Genomic DNA, 26,011 nt, shown 5'->3' on the forward strand with positions numbered 1-26,011 from the left:
TTAAAAGTCTACACCCCTTCTGGGGCCCTGAGATTTTTTTTTTAAAAGATGTTTTGTTAGATGTGCCTTCGTGACACAGACTTCGAGGTTCGAGAAGTGAAAGAAACCATATGTTATTTAGAAAGACTCTAAAGGCCTGGTTGTTTAATGAAATTGGCAGGTAGAAGAACATAGAAGAAATGGTGGGTTTGACAGGGGGAAGTGTATTTTAATGGGTCATGTCAGCTTGAGCTGTTAGTAAGGCGTATGGAAATTATATGCATTTTTAAACTCTGTTTATATTTTGTTACACATTATTGTAACCCACTTCACATTTTTATTCTAGAGGTAGGCTATAAATTGCACAATCACAGGCAATGGAGATACACAGATAGGCGTGCATGTACACATGCATACTCTTGGAGAAGCCAAGTTACCCAGTTCCAGGCTGGAGATTTCTTGGCCAGTCCTGGTTTTGAACATACATCCCAAAGCAGTGTGGAATTTTTAGTGTCTGATCTTGCCCATTGCATTATGGGGATCTGTAGTACTGATTTCAATAGGCAGAATGAGAGACCACAAGTACCACACTGCTTTGGAATGTAATTTCAAAACCAGAACTGGCCGAAAAAGTCTCCCTCCTGGAACTGGGTGACTGATAGCTCTGTGCATCTGTTCCCCACTTGTTTTAAGGTTCAAGAAGCAGGGGGACTGTCTTGTGTATCTGTAAAACACTGTGCACTGTACAAAAGCAGGAATAGTAATATAAAAACTTCTGAGCACAATACTTTCTTCTGCAAGTTTGCTTAGTCACAAAAAAGCATCTAATAGCCAGCTACATCCATGTTCTCTCTCCTCCCACTACCCTTGTCTGCTGGTGGTCTTTAAAACATGGGACAGATCACTCAGGTTGTTCAAGCATTAATGTTTCCACTGAAGACCTGGCCAAGATCATGGACAGGATTTCAACTGGTAAGTCAGATGCAGGTATGAACACTGTTCTATACTCTCCTTCTGCCAGCAGGGGGAGGGGGAAGGAAATCCCAAGTCTCTGTTGAGGTTAATTCAGCCCTGAGAAGCATACTTGGCTTTTCCCTTCTCAATTTCCAACATTATTTCAATTCAGTTCACACATTCAATAAAAATCTTTAATAAAAGTAAGAACTTTATAATGCTTGCTAATCAACTTAATGTATATTAATATCTAGGTTAACATATTTTAAACTAATTTAGAAGGCACTAAATATTGCATATCCCTAAACATAGCAGGAGTGAGCAAAAACCCAATTCGCACCCTGACCCACTAGTGAAAGTATCACATGACTACTGGTAAAAGTCAGAGCAGCCATTTTGAACCCAGAGCCAGATGAAGCAGGAGTGTCCAGGGGTTGCTTCTGCACCACCAGGGATATCAGGGGGTAACTACTGGGGGAGATAAGGAGGGCAGGAGATGGGTAGAGATGCTGATGTGTAGGGGATCTATGGGGGGGGGGGGGGGGGGGGTTCTGCGTAACCCTAGTAGCGCTCTAGAAATGTTAAGTAGTAGTAGTAGTAAAGAGGGTCTATTGATGAGATATTCTGATGGTGGGTTTCCAGGATGTACATTGGGGTGGGAGATGTGATCAGGAAGATGTACCAAGGATCAGTGGTGTAGCCAGACCCAGTATTTTGGATGGGCCCAGAATTAACTTAGATGGGCCCTTCCATGCTGCCATCCCCATCCGGAGATATTAAAAAAATTATAGGTTTTTTCACCTAGCCCACATCAACATCTCTCCTCCACTGCGGCATTCAGACATCTGCCTGCCCATCGCTGAGCCCCGTCCCTCCCCAGTGTACCTGTCAGACGTCCCCGGCACCTGCAGTGATTCATTAGTGCTGCCTGCGCTGGTCCCGCAGGCTTCCATCAGCCAGATCCCACCAGACTGGTAACGGAAATGATGTCAGTGAGGGCAGGACCTGGCTGATGGAAGCCTGTGGGGCCGGCGCATGCAGCAATAATGAATAATGAAAGGTACACCGGGGAGTGACGGGGTTTATTGATGGGCAGGCAGATGCTGGGATGTCGCAGAGGAGGAGAAAATGTTGATGTGGGGTGCCATCACTGGGTGGGTCTGAGCCAAGAATGGGTAGGCCTGTGCCCACCCGTATCTACATCCTGCCATGCATCAAGAGCCACTCTTACTGTACACTGATAGCATGGGTGCACTAATGCCATGTCTGGATATGCAATGCCGGGCCAGTGTCCAGGCCCAGGCCCTGGCATTAAATATCTGGGCATATGTGGCCAGCTAAAACGTAGCCAATAAGTGTGATATTTATCATGTAACCAGCTAAGAAGAATCACATAAAGAGATGATCTAATAAAACACAGTCCTATTTATGCTGTTACTAGTAAAAAAAGGCCCGTTTCTGACACAAATGAAACGGGCGCTAGCAAGGTTTTCCTCGGAGTGTGTATGTTTGAGAGAGTGTGTGTGAGTGACTGTGTCTGTGAGAGAGAGAGAATGTGTGAGTGTGTGTGTGTGACAGAGAGAGAGTGAGACTGGGTGCGAGTGTGTCTGTGTGAGAGAGAGAGTGTATGTGTGAGCATGAGAGTGTGTGCCAGGGCCCCCCCTCCCTCCCACCCTCTGAGTTCCAGGGTCGTCCCCCCCTCCCTCCCTCCCTCCCTCCGAGTTCCAGGGTTGTTGTCCCCCTCCCTCCCTCCGAGTTCCAGGGTTGTCCCCTCCCTCCCAGGGTCGTCCCCTCCCTGCCTCCCTCCGAGTTTCAGGGTCCCCTCCCTCCCCTGCATTTTGCTCTTTCCCCTGCATTCATCCATAGGCAGGCAACATCCTCTGTGCCCTGCCCCCTCCATCCATCCATGTGCAGCATCTCTCCCCTGCCCCCTCCCCCTCCCCCCGAGTTCCAGGCCCCCCTCCCTTCCTCCCATTTCCAGGGTCCCCCCTCCCTCTGTCCCTCCCTCCCAGTTCCAGGGTCCCATGGAACTGGGAGGGAAGGGGGACAGAGAACGTTGGAGGAGTGACATCAGCAGGTGGTTACAATCCCAGTGAGACACATTGGAATGTTGGAGGAGCAAATTATTATATTAGATCTTTGCCAGTTAAATGCTGACTCCTCCCTGGAATGCCCACAAAATAGCTGGTTCCAGTTTGGGTGCTAACTGGGCATTTTGTTGAATATCCCCAGTCAACCCTAGACCAGCAATTTAAACATCCAGGAGCCGCTTCTGGCCAATTAAATTGCTTCGAACAATTATCTGACTTATAAACAATTAAACTTCATATCTGAACCTTATCTTCAATCACTTCATTTAACTTTCCACTAACTTTTCCCACTAATTATCAGCAGTGATACTTAAATGCTTTATTAATAGACATCTGAAGCAGTCATATTTCGGGGTTTGTAACCTAAAACAACCTGAACAGTGTGTAATGATGACTAACCACAGTTCCTTTACTTTTCACTTTTATGGCACGTGAAACCAACACCGAGTAATAAAACTTTTTCATGGAAGGTTCTCTGTCACATCTGGCCTTGAAGTTAAAACCCTGATAACAGCTGAACCATCTGAGTGTGTTGCCACCTTGATTTTTCATTGCATATCAAGAGGCTCTTGCAAGACCTTTATGGTCTTATGTACTAGCAGGTCTTGTCAGAATGCCAAAATCCAGGACGAAAAGTCTAATAGCTCCTTAGTTGGTAGGTGCTGTGTGACGCAGCTGATAAGGCAGGCCATAGTTGCTTGCAGTGTTCTGCAGGGCTCCGCTTAGGGCTTAATTCACAAAGAAAAAAAAGATAACGTAATGATTAGATACACAGACCTTAGGATACTTTTCACTCCAGTTGTAGTATGCTTTTTGAAAGCGACGGTAGGCCCAACCACATGCTAACCTGGAACTATTGCTGGCCCAACACGGACGCCGGCAGTAGTTCCAGCCCCAGCATTCACTGCAAGTTGCTCATATTTCTTGTACAATAAGACCCAATTCCACCAAAGAATGACATTGACTGGAGAGTTCTCGTTCCAATGCGATATTATTAATTTCAACGCAATAGAGACCAAGAAGTCAAAAAGCAGTTTATCGCTCTCTGCAAATATAAACGGGGAGCAAATTGACTTCCAGATTACATACTTTGGTAGAAAAGAATCCTGAAACCCCAAAATCCTTTGCAACTTATCCCAAACATCTGCCCAGAACAATACCAGATTAAGACATTCTAAATTCTAATCAGTGTCAATTAGTGCTCATCGTTGATTGTTAAGTGCTGTTATCAGCACTCATTAGCTAGTTAAGCTTCTTAAATTGCATGCATTGTTATAGAATCCGCACTGATTTTACTGCCGATCTCTAGGCGCACTATATAGAATCCAAGGGTTAATGCCTTTAGTAAAAGGGTCCCTTAATTAGGTTTTAGCAAACAAAAATATACTACAATTAATGCATTTCTATTCTGATCCCATATATTAGGCCTTACTCCCAGTACAAGGAATTGCATTAAAGTCTGAAGTGCTTAAGGTTTTATTGAAAACTCATTTTGTGCTACAACATTTGATATCTCCCAGGGAGATGAGTCTGTGATAATGATAAAGATATGGATGGATTGATTGTAAATAGTTAATTTTTTAAGAGGAAGAATGTATTCTTGGTTTGAATGGTTTATTTATTTGTTTGTTTATTACATTTATACCCCACATTTCCCCACCTATTTGCAGGCTCAATGTGGCTTACAAGTAACCGGAAGGCATTTGCCGTTACGACTGGTAACAAATACAAGATTGTGTTGTGGTCAGATGAGGTAGATGTGATTCAGGCGTCATTGGGTTGAGGGGAATGATGATAGTAGGTTGTCCAGTACGATCCTTGATTATGTTGTGTTGCTGGGTGTGGGGAGTTATGTTGGATCGGAGGGATAGGCTATTTTGAAGAGGTCTTTCCTTTATGAATTATGGAGTTGTTTTCAATTTATATTTGGTAATATGTTTACATTTTATTGTAAACCACTGTGATCTCCGGGCGGTATATCACTTTTTTTTTTTATAAACTAAACTAAACTTTTTTTAAGTGTGGGGGGGGGGGGGGGGGGGGAGGATAATTCTATAACTGAGGCATCTGGTAGGAGCCTATGCAATTAAGGAACATAGGCACCTGTTTTCCTTTATAGTGAAAATACATGATTATAAATGTTAGGCATGAGCACTTATGCCAGCCATAGAACTGGCATTTGTGCCCCTAAATTCCAATAACATATATAATTTACTACATTGGGTTTGCAGTGTGTGCACACTGCTTTTGCACATTAACACCCAAATTCTATAAAAGGCACCTGAAGTTAGGTGCTCAATTGTGTGACGGGGAGAAGTTATGCACATAAGAGATTATACGTAATATTTCTTTGTGAAATATTTTTTAATAGTAATACTTATTTTGTAGACTCCGGAGGAAGGCGCTTTTTAGCGCCAAAACTCAGCTGTGTCGAGTCGAGTTTTTCACTGTGTAACTTGGAATAAAGGTTTGATTTACAATATACGTCTTCCCCGGTTTCTTGGAGGAGCCTTCCCTTCCTACTCCCTGCTGTGGAAGTTATGCACATAATAGTAACATAGTAACATAGTAGATGATGGCAGAAAAAGACCTGCACGGTCCATCCAGTCTGCCCAACAAGACAACTCATGTGTGCTACTTTTTGTGTATACCCTACTTTGATTTGTACCTATGCTCTTCAGGACACAGACCGTATAAGTCTGCCCAGCACTATCCCCGCCTCCCAACCACCAGCCCCACCTCCCAACCACCGGCTCTGGCACAGACCATATAAGTCTGCCCAGCACTATCCCCGCCTCCCACCACCGGCTCTGGCACTGACCGTATAAGTCTGCCCAGCACTATCCCTGTCTCCCACCACCGGCTCTGGCACAGACCGTATAAGTCTGCCCAGCACTATCCCCGCCTCCCAACCACCAGCCCCACCTCCCAACCACCGGCTCTGGCACAGACCGTATAAGTCTGCCCAGCACTATCCCCGCCTCCCACCACCGGCTCTGGCACAGACCGTATGTCTGCCCCGCACTATCCCTGCCTCCCAACCTCCAGCCCTGCCTCCCCACTACCGGCTCTGATATCCAATCTCGGTTAAGCTCCTAATTGGCACTAAATTGGTGATAAGTACTAATTATTGGCCTTAACAAGCCTTTTTGGCACGCGCTAAAAATGCTAGCGTACCTTAGCAAACACAGCCCAGAGTCTACACCAAGACAATTTTTTATTGCTGGTTCTCGTTTGTGGAATTCATTACCAATGGATATGCGCCATGCGGCATCTACTCCCAGGGGGTTCCGAGTTTTTAGCGTTTGTGATTTGTAAGATTGTGTATTATCTGTGGTTTTTTTTTTAATGAATGTTTTATTGTACCTCTCCTAGATGTTTGGATAGGCAGGTTATAAATTTATTAAATAAATAAGTAAATAAAACTCTGCAATTCAGTTCCCAGAGACAACCATAACAGTTGTCTAGCCTTATTAAGGGTAGGTCTATTAAGGCCCTGTTTACTAAGCTGCGTTGTTTTGAGTGTACGGGGATGACGGCAGCATGGGGTGGGGGGAGGGGAAACAGACTAACCTAATAGGCTTCAACTTTTTGATGTCATCCCGGCTCCTGTTTTCATCCAACCTCCTTGTTCCCGGATACTGAGCTCGCGACACCAACAACCCCGCCCCTTTAATTGTCTCAGAATCTAGCCACACCTCCAAATCCGCCCATCGTTTCCCACAACCAAGATGGCTACCAGCGGTCTCAGCTTTCCCGCCCAAAAGGGGGCGAGTCTTTCCGCCGATCTGCAACCAATCGGTGATCCGTATTTGACAGGAGGTACTCGGACTACAAGTCCCATCCTGCCCTGGCGCCTGCGTAGTCGCCGGAGTCCTTGGGGTCGGGTTGGTGTTGGCGCCGGGGGTGGAGAGGTGAAAGTTTCTTTAGGGCAAGCTACGGAGCCACAATGCAGAGCTGGAGCCGGGTGTGTTGTGTTCTGGGCAAGGTGAGAGCTGGGTCGCTTTGGAGCTGGCCTGGTGGCGTGAGAGCGAGCCCCGGCCTGACAGCTGCTCCCCGTCATATCCTGGGGACTCGGAGGCCCGGGTCGTGTTGCACCCCCTAGTATTGAGCCAGCTCCTTTAATGTGTCCAAGGAGAGGCAATTTGTGCCTTGTTTGACACCCTCGATTATGTTTAAATGCTGGAGCTTATGTGCACCCGTGCCACTTTCTTAGGATGAATCGGTTTGTACTGCACACTTTGGCATTCTGATTGGGCCACGCCAGGTGGGTAACGGGTTAACAGCAGGCTATTAACGCAGGTTTTGTTGGTCCTGCTTTTATCTCCTTGCCTAGACTATATGTCTATAATTCTGCTTTTCTCAGAATATTATCTTAAATGCTTACACACAGTGGGGACCAAGCTAGGGCTCATTTAATTTTGTTTCTGCTGTCCTGGAATTATCCTTCAAACCTGACCATTTAGTAAGAAGATCTTGGCCTACGTAATGCCAGATAAACTCTCAAGTAGACGTTCTATCTTGGTGTCTGTTTACTCGAGCTGTCAAATTTAGATATAGGCTCCTGCCTATGGTTCTATATTTGGAAGGCACCAACCACCTGAGTGGAAGAGGAGCCTTATCCTCCTTGCTTTAGGGCCTCACTCTATAATGGAGTGCTGCTGTAACCCTGAGTCAGGGGGGCAGGGGGGACAAAATTCCCGGGGCCCAGCACCGCAGTCCCACCTGCCCTCCATCGTCGGCCGTCTGCCACCAGGCTGGGCCCCCCTGCATTGAAAGCGCTGCAGGCAGCAGGGCAGCAGATCGCTTCCCTTCGGGCCTCCTTCCCTCCCTGTGTCCCGCCCTCGTGGAAGTTACATCAGACGAGGGCAGGACACAGGGAGGGAAGGAGGCCCGAAGGGAAGCGATCTGTTGTCCTGCTGTCTGCAGCGCCTTCACATGGAGGTGAGAGGTGCTGTGATTTCAATGCAGGGGGCTCGGTGGCGGACGGAGGGGGGGTGGAGGGCAGAGCTGTGACCTCGGGGGGGGGGGGGGGGGGGGCAGCAGGGACTGGGCCCTGGGCCCTGGGCCCGGCCCAAGTGTCTCGGCAGCCCTGCCCTGAATCATTGGTACTGACTAAGGATGCCAAATATTAAATCCATCTCTGGAAACTTGGTGTCATTCTAAGAACCAGAATCACTGATCAAAGAAATAAGAATTCTCAGCACTGAATAGGATTCAGGCCGCTGTATGTAGGATGCATGCACTTTTTTTTATTTTTTTTTTGTAGCACAGGTCTTACCAAATTTGGCCAATCAGGTTTTCAGGATGTCCACTGTGGCAGTGCTTAAGTTAAATTACCCAGTCTACCTGAATGTAACTCACCTTACGCTACTGCTGAAAAAGGTATGAGCAAAATCTAAATAAATATATACTGGGTCTCTAATTTACGCTTGAGCAACATCTTCAGGCTATCTACTATGATACTACTTCTCCACCACCGCCAACTCCAGGCTCCGCTCATTCTGCCTCGCCTCACCCTATGCTTGGAACAACCTTCCTGAGCCCTTACGCCAAGCCCCCTCCCTGCCCATCTTCAAGTCTTTGCTTAAAACCCACCTCTTCAATGCTGCGTTTGGCACCTAACTCCTACCGTTCAGTAAATCCAGACAGCCCCAATTTGACTGCCCCTATCGGACTGACCGTTCACTTGTCTTTTAGATTGTAAGCTCTTTGAGCAGGGACTGTCCCTCAATGTTAAATTGTACAGCGCTGCGTAACCCTAGTAGCGCTTTAGAAATGTTAAGTAGTAGTAGATCATGGACAGGTTTGGGAAGGTCACCTTTATCCTAATGGGTATTGCTACAGACAGAATATGTGTTCTCAGGAAGCTGGATTTTCTCCCTCTGTGTTTCTGTCATCCTTCCTTAGATCATAGCAGCCAACTTTTCAAAATGATTGGGGCTACTAACCCCAAAGGAAATTATCATTCTCTGGACACAGTCGAGGATTTTTCTCAATACTGAGTGTGCTCAAGCACCCACATAGCTGATAACTATGGCTTAGATGAAGTTTTTAACTTTTAAAATTGTCAGATGTTTCTTCTGCATCTCTGTGCTTAATACACTGCTGCATGCAGCTACATAAAAAGAGAAAATATTTTAAAAACTTTGCAGACCACCTAATTTTCTCTTTCTCCGTATTTCTAATGTGGTACAAGGCAAGCACCGTGCAGTTCAAACATAAGAACAACAAATTTGGTGATACAATATGATACAATTATGTTACAATAACCCAGGAATCTTTATATTTATAAAAATGTATATGCCAAGTTCTCCCCATGCTCATCCAAAGCAGTTTACAATATAACTGCCCCCCTCCGTTTAGGTGCCCTGAGGGTACACGGTAGAGGTCTCCACTTTAAAGGAACTTAGGAGCCCTAGGTTCCATTATAGGATAGTAGCATAACACGGTGTATATGTGCCTAATGTTTATTTTATTTATTTGGATTTTGCTCACACCTTTTTCAGTAGTAGCTCAAGGTGAGTTACATTCAGGTACATTTGGTATTTCCCTGCCCCTGGAGGGTGCACAGTCTAAGTTTGTACCTCACATTTGTGCCAGCCAGGTATAAGTTCAAGCACCCAAGTGTGGCAAGGGTGCATGCAACTTGCACAAATCTGTGAATGGGATCAATGCCCATGTCCCTCCTTGAGGCTCCCTGTGATATGGGGGCCCAGGACAGTTGCCTTGTTTGCCATTCCCTAATACCAGCTCTGTAAATACATGCTATGGAATTTAAGTAGATATTTGCAGAATAATACTTTAGTGACATGATACACATGCAAAGGCACAGTTTTGTGTATATGCTAGTATTCTAAACATTTATCCATATGACATGTGTAAATTTTAGTACCTAGTTTATAGAATTTTCCTGAAAGTACAAAAAATACCCCAAAATAAAAACTCATAATCAGTATGCAATCAAACAGCCACCAGGTGACAACCAGCCAATTTAATAACCAACAAAAGAGGCTGTCTTACTGTGCACCAGAATGAGGTGAGCTTTCTTTATAGGAAAAGCAGCACCAAAGATCCTGGAAAGCTTTTTGTATAGTAATTATGGGGTATAGTGTGGGGTGTCAGTACTGAATGGAATGAAATTAAAAACAGTTTAATAGCGCTTTTTTTTTTTGCCTTGTGTTTTCTGTTCTTCCTTCAAGACAAGCCATTTCAGCCGTATCCCCCGTGGATTACAGGGGCTCTCTGGTGTGTCACTGAGGACATACGCAAACCAAGCAGGTAAGTAGTAGCTGCTGTGGGAACTGGATAGCTCAGGGAACCCACTACAAAGTTTTTCATCCTCTAGGTTACCACTTCAAATGCAGTTTGGATTGGTGGGGATTTAGAAAGTGGTGTGTTTGAAATGAGTTGGTGGTCTGAGTTGTTGAAACCTACAAATCTGCTGCTCACTGATTTCTGACAGGGTTATAAGGACAGTGAGCTGTATCTTGTTGCTTTGTAAAGATTCCCATCAGCCGCCATGTGACATGAAAGGATCCATTAATGGTTCACTTCCCTGATTTTTTTTTCTTTCTGATTCTAAAATGCTGTGACCTGGTGGGGGGGGGGGGGGGGGTCAGGGTGCCCAGCTTTGGTTTGTAGTTTGGGATGATTTGAATCAGGGACCTAATTTAAAAAAAAAAGTTTTAAAATTTCTGTTTTTGGGGATCAGGCCCATTTATTATTTTAATTTCTTAAATACAAAACTGAAAGTTATTGAAGCTGTTTACATTCAGTTACAATAGTAGTTTTCTGTCCCTGGAGGATTAAGTGACAAGGAGCTGCAGTGGGATTTGAACTGGGGGTCCCCTGTTTCTTATCCCTGTGGGATACAAATGCTACAAATAAATAAAACAGATTTTATGCTGCTTATCCTATAAATAAGCAGTGGATTTTCCCAAGTCCATCTTAATAACGTCTTATGGACTTGTCTTTCAGGAAATTATCCAAACCTTTTTTAAACCCTGCTAAGCTTACTGCTTTCACCATGTTCTCTGGTAATGAAGTTCAGAGTTTAATTACACGTTGAGTGAAGAAATATTTTCCTTGGTTTGTTTTAAAAATACTACTTAATAGCTTCACTGTGTGTCCTTTAGTCCTAGTATTTTTGGAAAAAGTAAACAAACGATTCACGTCTACCTGTTCCATTCCACTCAGTATTTTATAGACCTCTATCATATCTTCCCTCAGCCATCTCCGAGCTGAAGAGCCCTAGTCGCTTTAGCGTTTCCTCATAGGGAAGCCGTCCATACCCTTTATCATATCCGTTGCCCTTCTCTGTACCTTTTCTGATTGTACTATATCCTTTTTGAGATGCGGTGACGAGAGGCAAGCTGTGGAGAAATGCAGACAGAACTGTAGTGACTGCAGAATGACTTAATGTACTTGGATGAGGTCAGTTGAAGACCTGTTCATTAGTCAAGCCTGGTGATATCTCCCTAGTTTGTCAGTGGAGAGGTTAAGGTCTGATTCCTGCCTCACTGTCAGCCAGTCTCACCTGTTGCATATGATAACTGACAGCCTGTCCTTTTCCTTTCCATACTGGGAATTGCCTCTCTGGAGATTTCTGGTGGTCTTGCTTTTTTTTTCTCTCTGTGCCCTCCCCCTCAATGCTACAGTTCTTTGCAGCCAACCTCTTTGGAGTAAGAAAAGGCCTTTTCTGTCCGCTCCAATTTGGGGATCTGTCCAGTCTATCACAGCATTGTTACAATCAATATGGGACCCAAACCATGTCCAGATTGGACCCTTTCAAAAATATTTCTACGTAGCAGTGGTAATTGCTTCACTGACTTGCTCACTGTCTCATTACCTGAAGCAAGATTTAAACAGAATGTGCCTCTGCATTGGAGATAGTTGAGTTAAAAATGATGCTGTAGCCTATAGAACCCACTCCTTAAACTGTAAAACAAAGATGAACAGGTATTGAAGTGAAATGGATGTATTTAAGACTGCAAGATACAAAAAGGTACCTGTGTGATGTGAGGTGTGTGTGACTGCTCTGTCTGCTTCTTTTTCAAGTGGATGCTGATGTCACAGTCATCGGCTCAGGCCCTGGGGGGTACGTCGCTGCCATTAAGGCAGCGCAGCTCGGCTTCCAGGTAAGAGGGCTCTTCTGTGCTTTCTTCTGCTGCAGTACTTGGTGTTTATTTATTTTATTACATTTGTACCCTGCGCTTTCCCACATACAGCAGGTTCAATGCGGCTTACATAGTAAATAGTATTATAAAGTATTGTAAGGAGAATATTACAAACTGTAATAAACATAGTAATAGTAAGGTTTTAAGAATAGGTGAATTGAACATGGAAAGGTAAACAAGGCATGATAGGCAAAAGGAAAGAGATTGGGAGGGGTAAAGTGTAGGGAAGATGGAGACGAGAAGACTTGGGGATGAGTATAAGGAGTTTGGGAGACATGGTTTAAGGTATAATCATCTTCAGAGCAGGAGTAGTGTGGGTGGGCTTATAAGGTTAGGTTGGGTCGTTAGGGTAAGCTTGCTTGAAGAGATGTGTCTTCAACATTTTTCTGAAGGGTAGATAGTCGTTAATTGTTTGGATGGATCTTGGTAGAGCGTTCCAAAGCTGGCTGCCCAAAATTGAAAAACTGGATGCATAGGAGGTTTTGTATTTAATTCCTTTGCAGTTGGGAAGGTGTAAATTGAGGTAAGTACGTGAGGACATTGGTCTGTTTCTGATTGGGAGGTCGATCAGGTCATTCATGTAGCTAGGGGATTCTCCGTATATGATCTTATCAATCATTGTATGGACTTTGAAGTTTATTCTTTCTCTGATGGGGAGCCAATGAAGCTTCTCTCGAAGAGGTGATGCGCTTTTGGTTCAGGGAGGCTGTGCATCTCTCAGCGGATCTTGTGTGCTAGGTAACTGATGTTATCTGTCACCGTCTTGTTTGGGGAAATCTGAATATTGCTGATGTTCCCCACCAGAGCTTCCTTGAGATCAGTTTGGATGGGATTGCAGGGTGTGGAAATTCAGCTTTATGTAAAGCTGGAAAGAAAAGTATGTGAGTTATTGATAATGTGTCCTCCCGAGTACGTAGTACCATGAGAGAGCTTTTAAAAGCAAAAGGAGCTTTGGCAAGTTCCTTTGATTGGTGATCATAAGTTGCTTCCATGCATTGCACTGCCATCTGTCCTTTAAGCTCCAGCAGACCTCTGCTGAGGAGATGCTGTTGTAGTTCTAGGCCTTGCACCTGAACCTTGTGAGAGCAGACACAGCCCCTGATACCAGGTTACAAAGCAAAAACATCTTTTTACATACTGGGGCCAAGATGCTGCCTGAAGAAGAGGATTGCAATAGCTCTGAAAACTTACATCATTGCTTAGCCTCATTAAAAGCTATTTCCATTATGTAGCTTCCCAGTATTCCAGAACCTGTGGGATAGTTGTGTCCATTAACCAGCAGGTGGAGATAGTGAACTGAAAACTGATCTGAAACATCTCTTTTGGCATCCAGTCCAGCTCCTCAGTGTTTCCTATGTCCAGCAGCTGGATGGATACACTTTGCAGCCTCTGGTTCTGAGTGATTGGCTTCTGGTCCAGTTGGTCAGCTGGTCCCCAGTTGAGTTTTGGGGGTGGCTTGAGTCTGCAGTGTCATATTTGGAGGTCTTCGGATCTGTCTATGGTGTCCCGCAAATTTATTTTTTCCTCCCTTCTCCTCTCTCCTGTTTCCTATGGAGCTCTCCTTTCCAGCCCAACAAACCATAAAAAAAATAAAAATAAAAAAAGAGAGAGAGAAGGAAAAAGGTTTGCTGAAGAGCGTGGGACAGAGTATCAGTCCTGAGCCTTTCTCATCTGTGGTAACATTTATGGAGTCTGAGCTTGAAAGGAGCAGCTGGTAGTGGTAATTCCGACTAAAGTTTGACTCGGAGCCACTTGAAGGGCTGCAAGGAGAGGGACACACTGCTTGGGACACACTGTGCTGCAGTAGTGACGGGGGTGAATGGCTACTCCGTGGAGGCAGTTAAGTAATGTTCATGCTGTGGGAATTGCCATCTGGTGTTGGGGTTTTGCAGTGCGTGCAAGCTGAGAATCCTACGGGATATGGAGGAAACTTTAGCTGCACATCTTCATATATTCAGCACAGCAGAATATGCTGGGGTTTTGGGCTCTTTGGCAGGACTGATGTACAGTTTGATGCAGGAGAGCACAGGAATGAGCACCATTATGTCAGGACCGACAGGCAGTGAGGAGCAGCCTCAGGCTGATCATGCGCAGAGCACAGTCACCCTTTTACAGACTCGGGGCCCAACATAACATTCAGCTGCATTGGGAACTTTGTTTTCTCTGGAGTTTATATTGATCTTACACCAGTCCTATTTACTGAAGCAGGGACAGTCAGAGTTGCTGCAAGGTACTTCAGTTTCTCGCCCTGCTGCCCCTCCGGCTCCTAAGAGATCTCGTTTAGACCTCCAGGAGTGGAAAGATGAGGCTATCTTTGCTTCTTCCTCCTTATCTGATGTGGCCTCAGTCTATTCAGAGGAGCAGTCGTTGAAAGGGCTGTTAGAGGAGGGGAAAACGTCTTCCTGATCCGAAAGTACTGAGGTTGTTTCATAATGAGGAACTCTCTTATTTCTGAGGCACTGGTGGTGCTTTCCATTAAGTAGCCTTCTGCTTCGGCTTCAGAAGTTCCATCTTTGTCAATCATGAGGGGCCTTCCAAATGCATCCAGACATTCAGGACCTGATTTAGAGCTGAATGGGTCTCACTGGAAGCGGGACTGAGAATGGGAAGAGCCATGGTTCGCCTCTCCCCGTTAGTTCTGGAGGAGAAAAATAAATTGCAGCTTCCCAGGGTGGACTCCCTGGTTATGGCAATGACTAAGATGACCACCTTGCTGATGGAAGGGAGCATTGCCCTAAAATACCTATAGGGTAGGAGACTAGTAGGCTCACTGGAACAAGCCTTTGATGTGGCCTCTTTGGGCCTTCAAGTGACACTGTGCAGCTTGTTTGTGGCAAGAGTATGCTTGGTGATATTAGCAGTCGGCAACACAAGACAGGCACCTTAACACCCAGCTGGAAGAGTGGTTGGCTTACTTGTCTGGTGCTCTCTATAGCATGTTACAGGTTACAGCTCGCAGTATGTCTTTGGCTGTCGTGGCATGTCAGCAACCCTGGTTGCAGCACTGGACAGCAGATACAGCATCAAAGTCACCTCTAGTTAATCTGTTCTTTTGGAGCAAGTAGCTATATGGAGAAGATCTCAGTGACTTGGTGAAAGTACTGGGGGAAACTAAGCCAGTGGTTGCTGGAGGATAAGCCGAAAGCCTCTGGTCTGGGGTTCTGTATCTCAGTTTTGAAACAGCAGACGGTATCAGCATGGTTGTCAGCAATATGGCCGGAAGTCTCGCTTTCAGGCACGCCAGTCTTTCTTTTTTTCAGACAGGAAGTCCTCTCAGTCAACTAGAGTGCTCAATGCCTCCAGAGCTTTGCAATGATGCGAGGCTGGTTCACTCTTCTCTTCCTCTGGTGGGAGGATGTCTTCAGGAGTTTTGGGAGGAGTTGGCCAAAATCACGTCAGACCAGTGGATTCTGGATATTCTTACAGAAGGTTACAAGTTGGAGTTCTCCCACGTGATCGTTCCTCTCTTTTGGTAGTCTCCCTTGTTGAAAGGGAGCAAAGGCGGTCGAGATTCAGGCCACTGTAGATTCCTTGCTGGCGCTCTAGGCTATTGTTCCAGTTCTCCGGGCCAAACAAAGACAAGGAAGATATGCAGTCTACTTCATTGTCCCAAAGAAGAATGGCACCTTTCATCTGGCCTTAAAGGTCTAAACTGCTGCTTCTGAGTGTCCTTTCACATGGCGACACTATGAGCAGTCATAGCCTCAGTTCAAGCGGGAGAATTTCTCACCGCCCTCGAAGTCAAGGAGGCATGCTTGCATATACCCATATGTCCGCTGCATCAAAGGTTTCTACGTTTTGCTGTACTGGGCCGTCGCTTCCATTTCATGGCTTTTCTGTTAGTTCGAAAAATGCTTGAAATCAGCAAAAAGTGCTTGAAAATTTGTGCTCCGGCAAACACATTAGATGTGTTCCAATGATGCGAATGATGTCTTTGGGTCTTGCAAATGATCTAAAAATATGGTTCCTGCACCTTAATGTTGCTGGGGAGAAAAAAAAAAAACCCCAACAAAAAAACAAGTGAAAACCATGTAAAAAAAAAAAAAAAATGGGGGGGGGGGGGGCTGATTAAAAAAAAAAAGAGGAGAGATGGCTGTGCACCCAGTTAGTTGTATCTTATCTGAATCATGAATAAATGCATATGCAATATGTACATGAATAAATAATTATATAAATAAAACAATATGTATCATAAAGATAGAAAAGTAATATGCTTAAAACTGATAATAAAAACCACAAAATTGTGCTTATATACACGTGCAAGGTCCTGAATGTATTCAATAAGTACATGATTGAAAGATTGTTATGAATAAGTAAAACCATATAGAAAAATAAGCCAGTTACACTTAAAAAAAATAAAAAGGGAAAGTGAAAAAAAGTGCATAAAACTGATACTAACACACATAAAAGTGCATGCGCAGGGTCACTGTTCAAAAGGGATGCCCTTTTCAATGATCACAACAAACAAGGGAATAATCTTGCAGCATATAAAAGTAAGGATGGATCATAAAAAGATCAAGATCCATATCTGTGTTTAAGTCCGTTTGGTTCAACTGTATTAAGATTATAAATAAAATGTCCCGACCTCGCTGTATTTGTTTTATAACAAACAAAAACTTAAATCGTCTATAGTGTATAGTGAATCTCGGTGTGTAATCAGGGGAGCATAAATTTCTAGAAATGCAGCTTCTGTTCTCTTTTTGTTTTTATCATTTGCTTAATTTTGCCAACATAAAGTCATTTGCATAGACAAATGATCACATGTATGACATGAGTGGAATTATAGTGGTATGTAATTTGATGGCTCTTTTAGTGAGTGGATGTGTGAAGACTAACAAAATCAGTGTATGCAAACTGAGGAAAAGCCACACTGAGATTAACCTGTGTGTATAGTGTCTCCCATAGTGAGTTCAGGTAGCCAAGAAGGAACAAGTTTCTCTTTTAGATTTTGGTTATGTGCATAAGTAATGATGGGTCTCTTGTCTTTAAAGCATGGATGTCCGTCTAAGATGATGTGCCAATGTTTCCTAATCTTTCGAATCTGGTTGACTTGATGCAAAATGCGTAAGGGGCAGACTATATCTGGTATTGCTTTGGGTGGCCCTCCCTACATTGTGCTCTTCTTGCACTTTGCAGTCCTGATCTGATTTTATTCATTTTTATGGATATCATCTTTGTCTAAATCAATTTGCCATAATCTGTGCCTGTTATGTGATAATCTTGTAGGTCAGAACAAATTCTGCAAGAACAAATTCTGCATAATCTTAAAAGTTGGCAATAGTATAGATTATAGTTTAAACTCCTGTTATGATTCCATTGATGCGTTTAGACGGATCATAGGGAGGGTAAAAAAAAGGGGGGGGGGGAGGGTTGGGGGGAAGGGAAAGGAGGGATGGTAAGATTATGTAAAGGTTTGATGTTACTTTAGCAAAAAGTTTTGTTATGGACTATAGAGATGTAAAATTGGTGACTGTTATTGATGATTAAATGTTGTGGATTGTGACATCAATAAAAAAGTTAAACCATAAACTCCTGTTATGATAACTGGTGAAATAAAGATAAACATTTTTATCTGTGGTTTTTTTTTTTTTTTAAGATGCTCCTTCTGAATCTATGCTGTGTTTTTCTGATCAAAATGCCTAAAAATGAAATTTCTTGAGGGTTCTAATTCATCTTGAATTTCAGATTGGGATCTCTGGTTTAATCACATATAAAATTCATTGAATCTAAGTTCCCTTTCTCAACATAGTAACGTAGTAGATGACGGCAGAAAAAGACCTGCACGGTCCATCTAGTCTGCCCAACAAGATCAACTCATATGTGCTACTTTTTGTGTGTACCCTACCTTGATTTGTACCTGTCCTCTTCAGGGCACAGACCGTATAAGTCTGCCCAGCACTATCCCCGCCTCCCAACCATCATCAGTGTAACGTCTGTACAATTTTACTTCTGCATTGAAGGGATGGTCTGTCAAGAAAGCCTCAAAATGGTTCATGTATAAATTGGCTATATCTGGCGCCATGGTGGCACCCATTGCTTTTGAACATCATACAGGTTCTGGAATAGTGGTAAGGTTATTATACTTATTATACCGCTCAACTTTTTACATAAAATGATCAAAGCAGTATAAAAGATAAAAACATTAAAAAATCTAACATATTACAAGCAGAAATACAATATCGATAGAAAAGAAACATAAAATCAAACAACATCATTGCAGATTTCTAAGGCCTCAAACCACTTAAGTCTCAGCAAGATCAACTCCAAAAGCCCAAGTAAAATAATGGGCCTTAAGCATACGCTTAAATTGTAACTACCTTTCAGCTCGAACTTCCAAAGGAAGCACATTCCACAAAGAAGGCACCAAATAAAAAAACTATGCCCCCCTTCGTGTAGCTATTAAATGAGCCTCAGCTACCAACGAATAGCCAGCATGAATCCATCTACAGAACACAGTGTCCTAACGGGTGAATGTGGCTGAATCAGTTCATCAAGAGGTGGAGGGATACGCTCATAGTATGCCCTATAGGTAAGAACCATCAACTTAAAAGAAATCTTAAACTTCGCCGGTACTCAGTGGTAATCAAATATATAATGCTGTAACATGATCAAATCTACTCAGCTTCCCTAACAATCAAATTGCAGTATTCTGTTTGTAGTTTGCGAAGATTCACATGTGTAATATCTGCCAAAATAGCTTAATGGAAGGGAAATGGGACTTGATATACCGCCTTTCTGAGGTTTTTGCAACTACATTCAAAGCGGTTTACATATATTCAGGTACTTATTTTTCTACCAGGGGCAAAGGAGGGTTAAGTGACTTGCCCAGAGTCACAAGGAGCTGCAGTGGGAATCGAACTCAGTTCCCCAGGATCAGAGTCCACTGCACTAACCGCTAGGCTAATCTCCATTCCATTAGCCCTTCCCGTTATTCCAGAGGCCTGCCCGAGGTGTCTGAGATGTTTAGTCAGTGCAAAGTAATGGGTCAAATAGTGACTCTCACCTTGCATGGTTCTTCCTGCATATTTTTTGTCCTCTACAAGTTTGTCCAGAGATGAGAGGACCACACGCATTTGCTTGTCTGGTTAGTGTTAGGTTAGCGAGTTGTTTGGTCTGAGTTTCTCCTTACTACTTGTCTACGTAAATACTGAGTTGCTGGACTGGATGCTAAGAGAAAGGTGTCTCAGCTCAGTTTTCGGTTCTCTATCTCCACCTGCTGGTTGACGAACACAACTATCCCACAGGTTCTGGAATAGTGGGAAGGACTAATGGGCAGAAAATTATCAGGTAAGACATAATTTCTGCTTACCTGTGTATATAGCTGGGCTAGCATTTCACTTTTTCTGCTTCTTTAAAACTTAATTTTCCTGCTGAGGGGTAATCTTCTGTACACACAGGACAGAGTTCTAGCGAGATGATTTTGATGTTTATAAAGGTTATGTCCTTCCTTTTTTTTCCTCCCCCTTCTCTTATACCAATAACTTGCATGTAAGAAATTTGTTGGAAGCTAGACTTTCAGATTACATTGAAACCTGAATATTGTTTGCTTTAGTTTTGTTTCTTTTGATTTTTACCTTTTAATTCTAGACTGTGTGTGTGGAGAAGAATGAAACACTGGGTGGAACCTGTTTGAATGTTGGCTGTATTCCTTCCAAGGTAGGTTCATGTGCACCTACAGCTACATCAGGCACTGAAGTAGGCTGGGGTAGCCTTCATGGTATTGTCATGGTTGTAACTGTAACGTCAATACATAAGGGGTCGCAGATTATTTCAGAAAATGACTGACTAGGTTCGTGGAGTGTTATTAAGATATAGCAGGGAGCTTTGGTGTCAGGTAAAGTTTGGGACTTAGAAGAATGAAAAAGGAAGGGATGGCTACCAGCGGGGGTGTGGAGATCAGTAATGCAATGGAATTCAGACATTTGGGACAGATATAGTGGGAGTGATAGGAACATGACTGAGAGACTGAGCAGAGACATGTAGGTAGCTGGTGTTGGTTTACTGTGGGAATGTTTTATATTCATCTGCCATCCTTTGCTGGGTTACCATGTATGCTTTTGTGTAATGAGCCTATTAGCAATATCCATCTTACTGCTGAGCAAAGAAAACCTAACTCAGTGACATGGATTTTTAGGCTTTGCTGAACAACTCCCACCTTTACCACCTGGCTCATGGGAAGGATTTTGCTAGCAGAGGAATTGAAGGTAAGACCGCAGCTCACAGCAGCAGGATTTTGGTTTAGTGGCACATCTGATCTTGTACTTGTTTAGTAAGTTTTGAAAGATTAGCTGGAAAGCACATAACAAATGAAAAGACCTGAACGGTCCATGCAGTCACGCTCATTATCATGTCATGATTATACCAACAATGAATGTGATATAAAATACTTGATCATTGTCTCTTTGGCATTTCTGGGACATAAACTGTAGAAGTCCACCCGGCTCTGTCCTTAAGTTCTAACTACTGAATTTGCTGTCAAAGCCCACAGGAGACAAGGAAGTGGGAAACAGAAGATGACTTGGCAGGCAATGGGACTTGCGATGACACAATGCTTTATTGACACAAAAAATCCTTAAATTGCGTCATCTTCCATTTCCTACTTCCTTGTCTCCTGCTGTTTTTCTCCATGGGACTTTTGTGTTCAGCTTCTACTTGGCTCTGCAAAAAACCCACTCCAGCCTTTTCAAATCCATCTTCTCATGTGCAGGACACAGGTCATAAAAGTCTGCCTGGCCCTTTCCTCATGTTCCAATTTACTGGAGTTTCTGTTGAAGCCCCCTCCAGCCCATCCTAAACCGGTTTGCCATATATGGGACCCAGACCGTACAAGCTTGCCAAGCACCGGCTTTAGTTCTTCACAGCCAGAGTCGCCATTTAAGCGTCACTTGACATGCAAAAAAACATACAACAATTTTAAGCTTTGTTTTTTATACCATTCATTTTCTAATGAGAGATCTTCTGTGTTCAGTTCTGCTGAGCCACCTTGCTTTCTGGGTGAGCCAGAAGGCCCGAGGGATAACTCTCTAGTGCTTGGTTTTTACTTTGCAAAGGCATAATTTTTTTTTTGGTGGGGGGGAGAGGGAAGAGGTAGCAGGGAGAGCTCCCATGAATTGAACTTGATTTCAGCAGACTTGAGCCCTATTCCCCCTGTCTCCATTCTGCTGTGGGCATAAACAGTCTTTGAGGCTTAGACAGATTTTATGTTAAAATGAGCATAACGGGATGTGTGGAGTTGCATTATGATAAGGGAGGGAAGTGATGTATCGAGGGGCATGGTGGAAGGAATGGTTAAAGGCTTCACTCATGCCACTGATAGAGTGAAGGCCCTATTTTTTCAGTCACAGGACTACGCTTGAATCTGGAGAAGATGATGGAGCAGAAGAGTGGTGCAGTAAAGTCCTTAACGAGCGGCATTGCACATTTGTTTAAGCAGAACAAAGTAAGTCTGTCTGGCAAGGTTAAAAGGTAAGGCTAAACATCCAGGTATCCCAGATTCTTTGTCATCACTCGTGTCTAAGCACTATCGATATATTTTTGACTGCATAGGTGAGAAGTATCTTTTGCTCATTACTGCATCATAGCCGATTTTGGCAATTGGTGTTTAAAGTCAGATTGTTAATTAGCGATACTAATTCATTAAATCATCAGTTCCCAGGGATGGATTTATATATCTATAGAACAGCAGGGAAGCATCCCTGTAGCATCCTCAGTTCAGAGGATATATGAAAATGGAAGTTGCATGAAATGGAATGGCAGTGATGAGACTTGGGTTGGCCACTGCTGGAAGTAGGATACTGGGCTAGATGGATCATTGGTCTGACCCAGTATGGCTATTCTTATGTTCCAGAGCTTTCTTTCAATTGAAAGAGACTTGCCTCCTGTGGATTTATGTTGCATAGGTATTTAAAGGTCTCTATCATATCTCCCTTCTCCCGCCTTTCTTCCAAAGAATACATATTGAGATCTTTAAGTGTGTGTCCCATACGTTTTATGATGAAGACCACTGACTATTTTAATAGCTGCCCTCTGGACTGACTTCCCCTGTTTACGTTCCTTACAATAAGGTTTGTTACCCTTACAATAGCTCCTTTCAGTTTTGCCCACTCCTTTCCAGCTTCTTCCAGATGATCCTATCCAGACAATTCCTTTAGGTAATCTCCCATCTGAACAAAGGTAATTTTTTGAAAGTCTAGAACCTTCACTTTTGAATGAACCCTCTCCACACCTATCTTAATGTTAAATCACATCATCTAGTGATCGCTGGATGTGAGATGATCACCTACTATAACATCAGAAAAACTTTCCCCATTAGTAAGTGCTAAGTCAAGTATGACCCCAACTGTAGAGAATCCAGGATCTCCCCGCTTATAAAAGACCCCACAATAGAGATACCTCAGCCAACATCTGGCATGTTATAATCACCTATTAGTAGTACTTCCCTTTTCACACCTATATTTTAACTTCAGTTAAATCTCTGTCCATTTCTTCTGTCTGTGAAGGAGGCCTGTATGTCACACCAATGTAAATCCAAGACCCCTTCTCTGTCTCTTTGTGTAGTGGAACAGGCTTTTATGATATACAGGCTCATTTTCAAAGCAGTTAGCCTCCCAAAGTTCCATAGAGACCTATGGAACTTAGCCTCCCAAAGTGCTTTGAAAATATGCCTCAAAGTCACTCTGAGACATTCTATAATAAATTGCTCTGAAAGCATATTATTTCAGTCAGGTTTTTTTGTTGATTTGTCTTTGTTTAATTATTTTGGAGCCTGTGCTAGTGGGGGGTTACTGTTGCCAGCCCATTACCCTACACTTTCACTAGTTTTTGTTTTGTTTTTGCATACCTTTACTTTATACTATAACTTAAAAATTAGTTTTTACCTTTTTTAATTTTTTACTATTCTATTATAGGCTACCTTATTTATTCAACATTTGTTATATCACCATTCAAGAAATATCATGGCGGTGTATATAATGGGCAAAAGAATGTTGAGCTGCCTCATGTTTATTTTTATTTGGGATTTGACATACCGCTTTTGCTGATAAAAGGTCAAAGTGGTGAACAGTAATACTATTAGATAAAACAAACTTTACTGTACACCACCTTGAGTGAATTCCTTCAAAAAGGCGGTAAATTAAATCCTAATAAATAAACTAGGAACAGAAAAGAATTCCATTTAAGACGGAAAAGATACAAAGCATGCACAACAACAACAAACAAAAAAAAAAGTGAAACATGAAGAACATAGAAGATGAGTCACCACCAATATTGACAGACAAATGCAGAGTTCACCAAGGGAAATCTATATAGTAACCAAACATACATACCTAATAAGAAACTAAAAAGGAACATTCATAGATGTGCAGGCAGTTTGCTTCTGATCTTTAATGGCACATGTATAAATACGAAAACAACAAAACAAGCGGAAGATATCCAGAAGGACCAGACTGAAGCCACAGATGTTGGAAACCAGAATAATTTATTACGACCCAACACAGTCCGTGTTTCGGCCAAAAAGGCCTTCTTCAGGGGTCTTCAGACTGGCGTTACAGGTATTCCTCCAAAGGATCTCACAAAAGTGAGACGATCTAAGGGGCCAGGAACTGGGAGCACTTATTCACTACCCACTTTGGCAGGGAGCCTTTGGGATCAACCTGAGCCAAGTAAGTGACAGTGCAGCTATTGGGTCCAGTTGCAGTGATAAGATAGCCAGCCAGCAAGGAGACTGCTCGTACCAAGTCTTTCCTGGGAGGGTACTCAGGGTGTTTGACCGAAAAGCTGAGGATCAATTGATAGTTATCCAAGACAAGCCACGACCTCAGCGTCACCACGTCTCGATTCTTCAGGGGTTTTGGACATTTCCCTAAAGCAAACACCACCATTGCAAAAAAAAAAAAAAAAAATTATTCTGGTTTCCAACATCTGTGGCTTCAGTCTGGTCCTTCTGGATATCTTCCGCTTGTTTTGTTGTTTTCTTGTTTTTTTGCGGGAGATTTTGGACTCTCTTTGTTGTTTTTACATGTATAAATACGCCTTTTTGGAGCTGTATGATTAATATATTGGTATTTCTTGGTCACCTGGGTTCAGAAGGCTGACTATCTTTGCAACAGTAATTCTGGGTGTCTATGTTGCACATCGGTTTTGTTCTTTGGCTGACTAGCAATTTTTCCGGTGTGTGTTCTCCTCCTCTGAAGGTGGTGCATGTCCCAGGCTTTGGAAAGATAACTGGCAAAAATCAAGTCACAGTAACAAAAACAGACGGCAGCACTCAAGTTATCAACACAAAGAACATCCTCATAGCTACAGGCTCAGAAGTAACACCTTTCCCTGGAATCGAGGTACTGAGTAGCAGTGAATCTTTTGGTGGGTTTGTTTTTTTTTTGTTTTGTTTTAGACAGTGGTCCCCATCTTTGACCATTTGACATGCCACTTCTCCAGGCCAGTACTACATTTGCAGCACATTTTACGATGTGCTTGTTCCATGAGGCACACCATATCAAATCGACAATCTAGACTAAATAGGAGATTGAAACAATATGTGCTCGATTGACATCTGCTCAAACTACACATTTAGTGTGAAGAGGAAAGGCCTCAAGAAGCCCCCTGGCTGTATAACTTCATAGCACACGGGGGCTGGGCTGCTTCATCAGTGGCACCAACCTCTGAGCTTGTAAGCTTCAAATAAATCTTCTCTTATAATATATATATATATATATATATATATATATATATATATATATATATATACTTTTAATTTTAACTTGAAGGCACTTAGCTTGTTTAAATCTGGTCCTTCTCTCGATCTGAACCTTATCAACCCTGACCACGACCAACGGTGGCCAGCGTTTTGTCACCGGCTTCAGGGTCGTGTGGTCTGCGTTGACCTCCGTTCACAAGATATGCAGCTTCAGTGGACCCATTCGATCCTTATGTACTCCCTGTCCTTGCCCTGTATGGTCTCGCTCATCCACTCACCACATGATCCTTTCGTGAACCACTGTTCTCTTTTTAATTTTTAAAGTTAGGTTATGAGGGTGCTGATTCTGTGAGAGATAATGGAGTGACAATAAATGACAACAGCCAGTTTCACAGAACTGGTATTTGTTGGAACGAATCACAGAGATCTGTATGATGGATGGGACTGTTAACCCCAAAGCAAGAGTTACCTGTTTCATTATTTCCGTCTCGGTATAAGCTGCCGTTTCCCATCCAAATCCCAATGCTCCTGATCTCTGCTGATTTGGGGGGAGGGAGTGAAGTCCATATCTAACTTATTACAGTGGTGTTACCTCACACCGGCCCTGATAACACACAGGGGGGTGGCAGTTCTATAAGTGTGCACCAAAATATAGGCACCCACTTTCCACAGGTAGTCAACCTATACTATAAGCACACTTAATGCACGTAAGTTTATGGAATGCTAGCATAAGTCGGCTGAAACATACCTACATTTAGATGTGCCCCCCTTTTTCCAGGTCTGTGGCAGGCTTAAATGGGCATGCGTAAACACAGCAGGTGTGCACATGACTTACAGTATTCTGTAAGTTGTGCGTGTAAATGTTGATTCTGCCTCGTTTCACTTAGGCACGTATTTTATAGAATACTACTGTAAGCATATGTGTACATTCAGTCATGTGAGTGCCAATATTCTATAAATATACAAGCAACAAAGCCTGTTTTGTGAAAAATGAAACCGGCCCAAGGAAGGCTCTCCTCTAAGTGATTTCTCCTCTCTCCCCTGCTCTCCCCTCCATGTCCAGCGATTCTTCCCTCCCCTCTGTGTCCTGCAATTCTCCTCTGCCTTGCATTCCC

At 43.2% G+C, this 26,011-nt stretch overlaps 1 protein-coding gene across 1 annotated transcript in view; it reads left to right on the forward strand.

Moving 5' to 3' along the window:
- The first annotated feature begins 6,878 nt into the window (after positions 1 to 6,878).
- The window catches only part of DLD (dihydrolipoamide dehydrogenase), a 38,188-nt gene continuing 19,055 nt past the window's right edge, over positions 6,879 to 26,011 (forward strand). Inside the window, exons 1-7 of the mRNA XM_030215940.1 lie at positions 6,879 to 7,011; positions 10,226 to 10,304; positions 12,084 to 12,163; positions 19,790 to 19,858; positions 20,337 to 20,406; positions 21,541 to 21,641; positions 24,394 to 24,537. Coding sequence (XP_030071800.1) covers positions 6,973 to 7,011; positions 10,226 to 10,304; positions 12,084 to 12,163; positions 19,790 to 19,858; positions 20,337 to 20,406; positions 21,541 to 21,641; positions 24,394 to 24,537 — 582 coding nt within the window. The 5' untranslated portion in view covers positions 6,879 to 6,972. The remainder of the gene's footprint in view (positions 7,012 to 10,225; positions 10,305 to 12,083; positions 12,164 to 19,789; positions 19,859 to 20,336; positions 20,407 to 21,540; positions 21,642 to 24,393; positions 24,538 to 26,011) is intronic.

The sequence above is a fragment of the Microcaecilia unicolor genome, chromosome 10, assembly GCF_901765095.1.
Source record: "Microcaecilia unicolor chromosome 10, aMicUni1.1, whole genome shotgun sequence".
Lineage (NCBI taxonomy): Eukaryota > Metazoa > Chordata > Amphibia > Gymnophiona > Siphonopidae > Microcaecilia > Microcaecilia unicolor.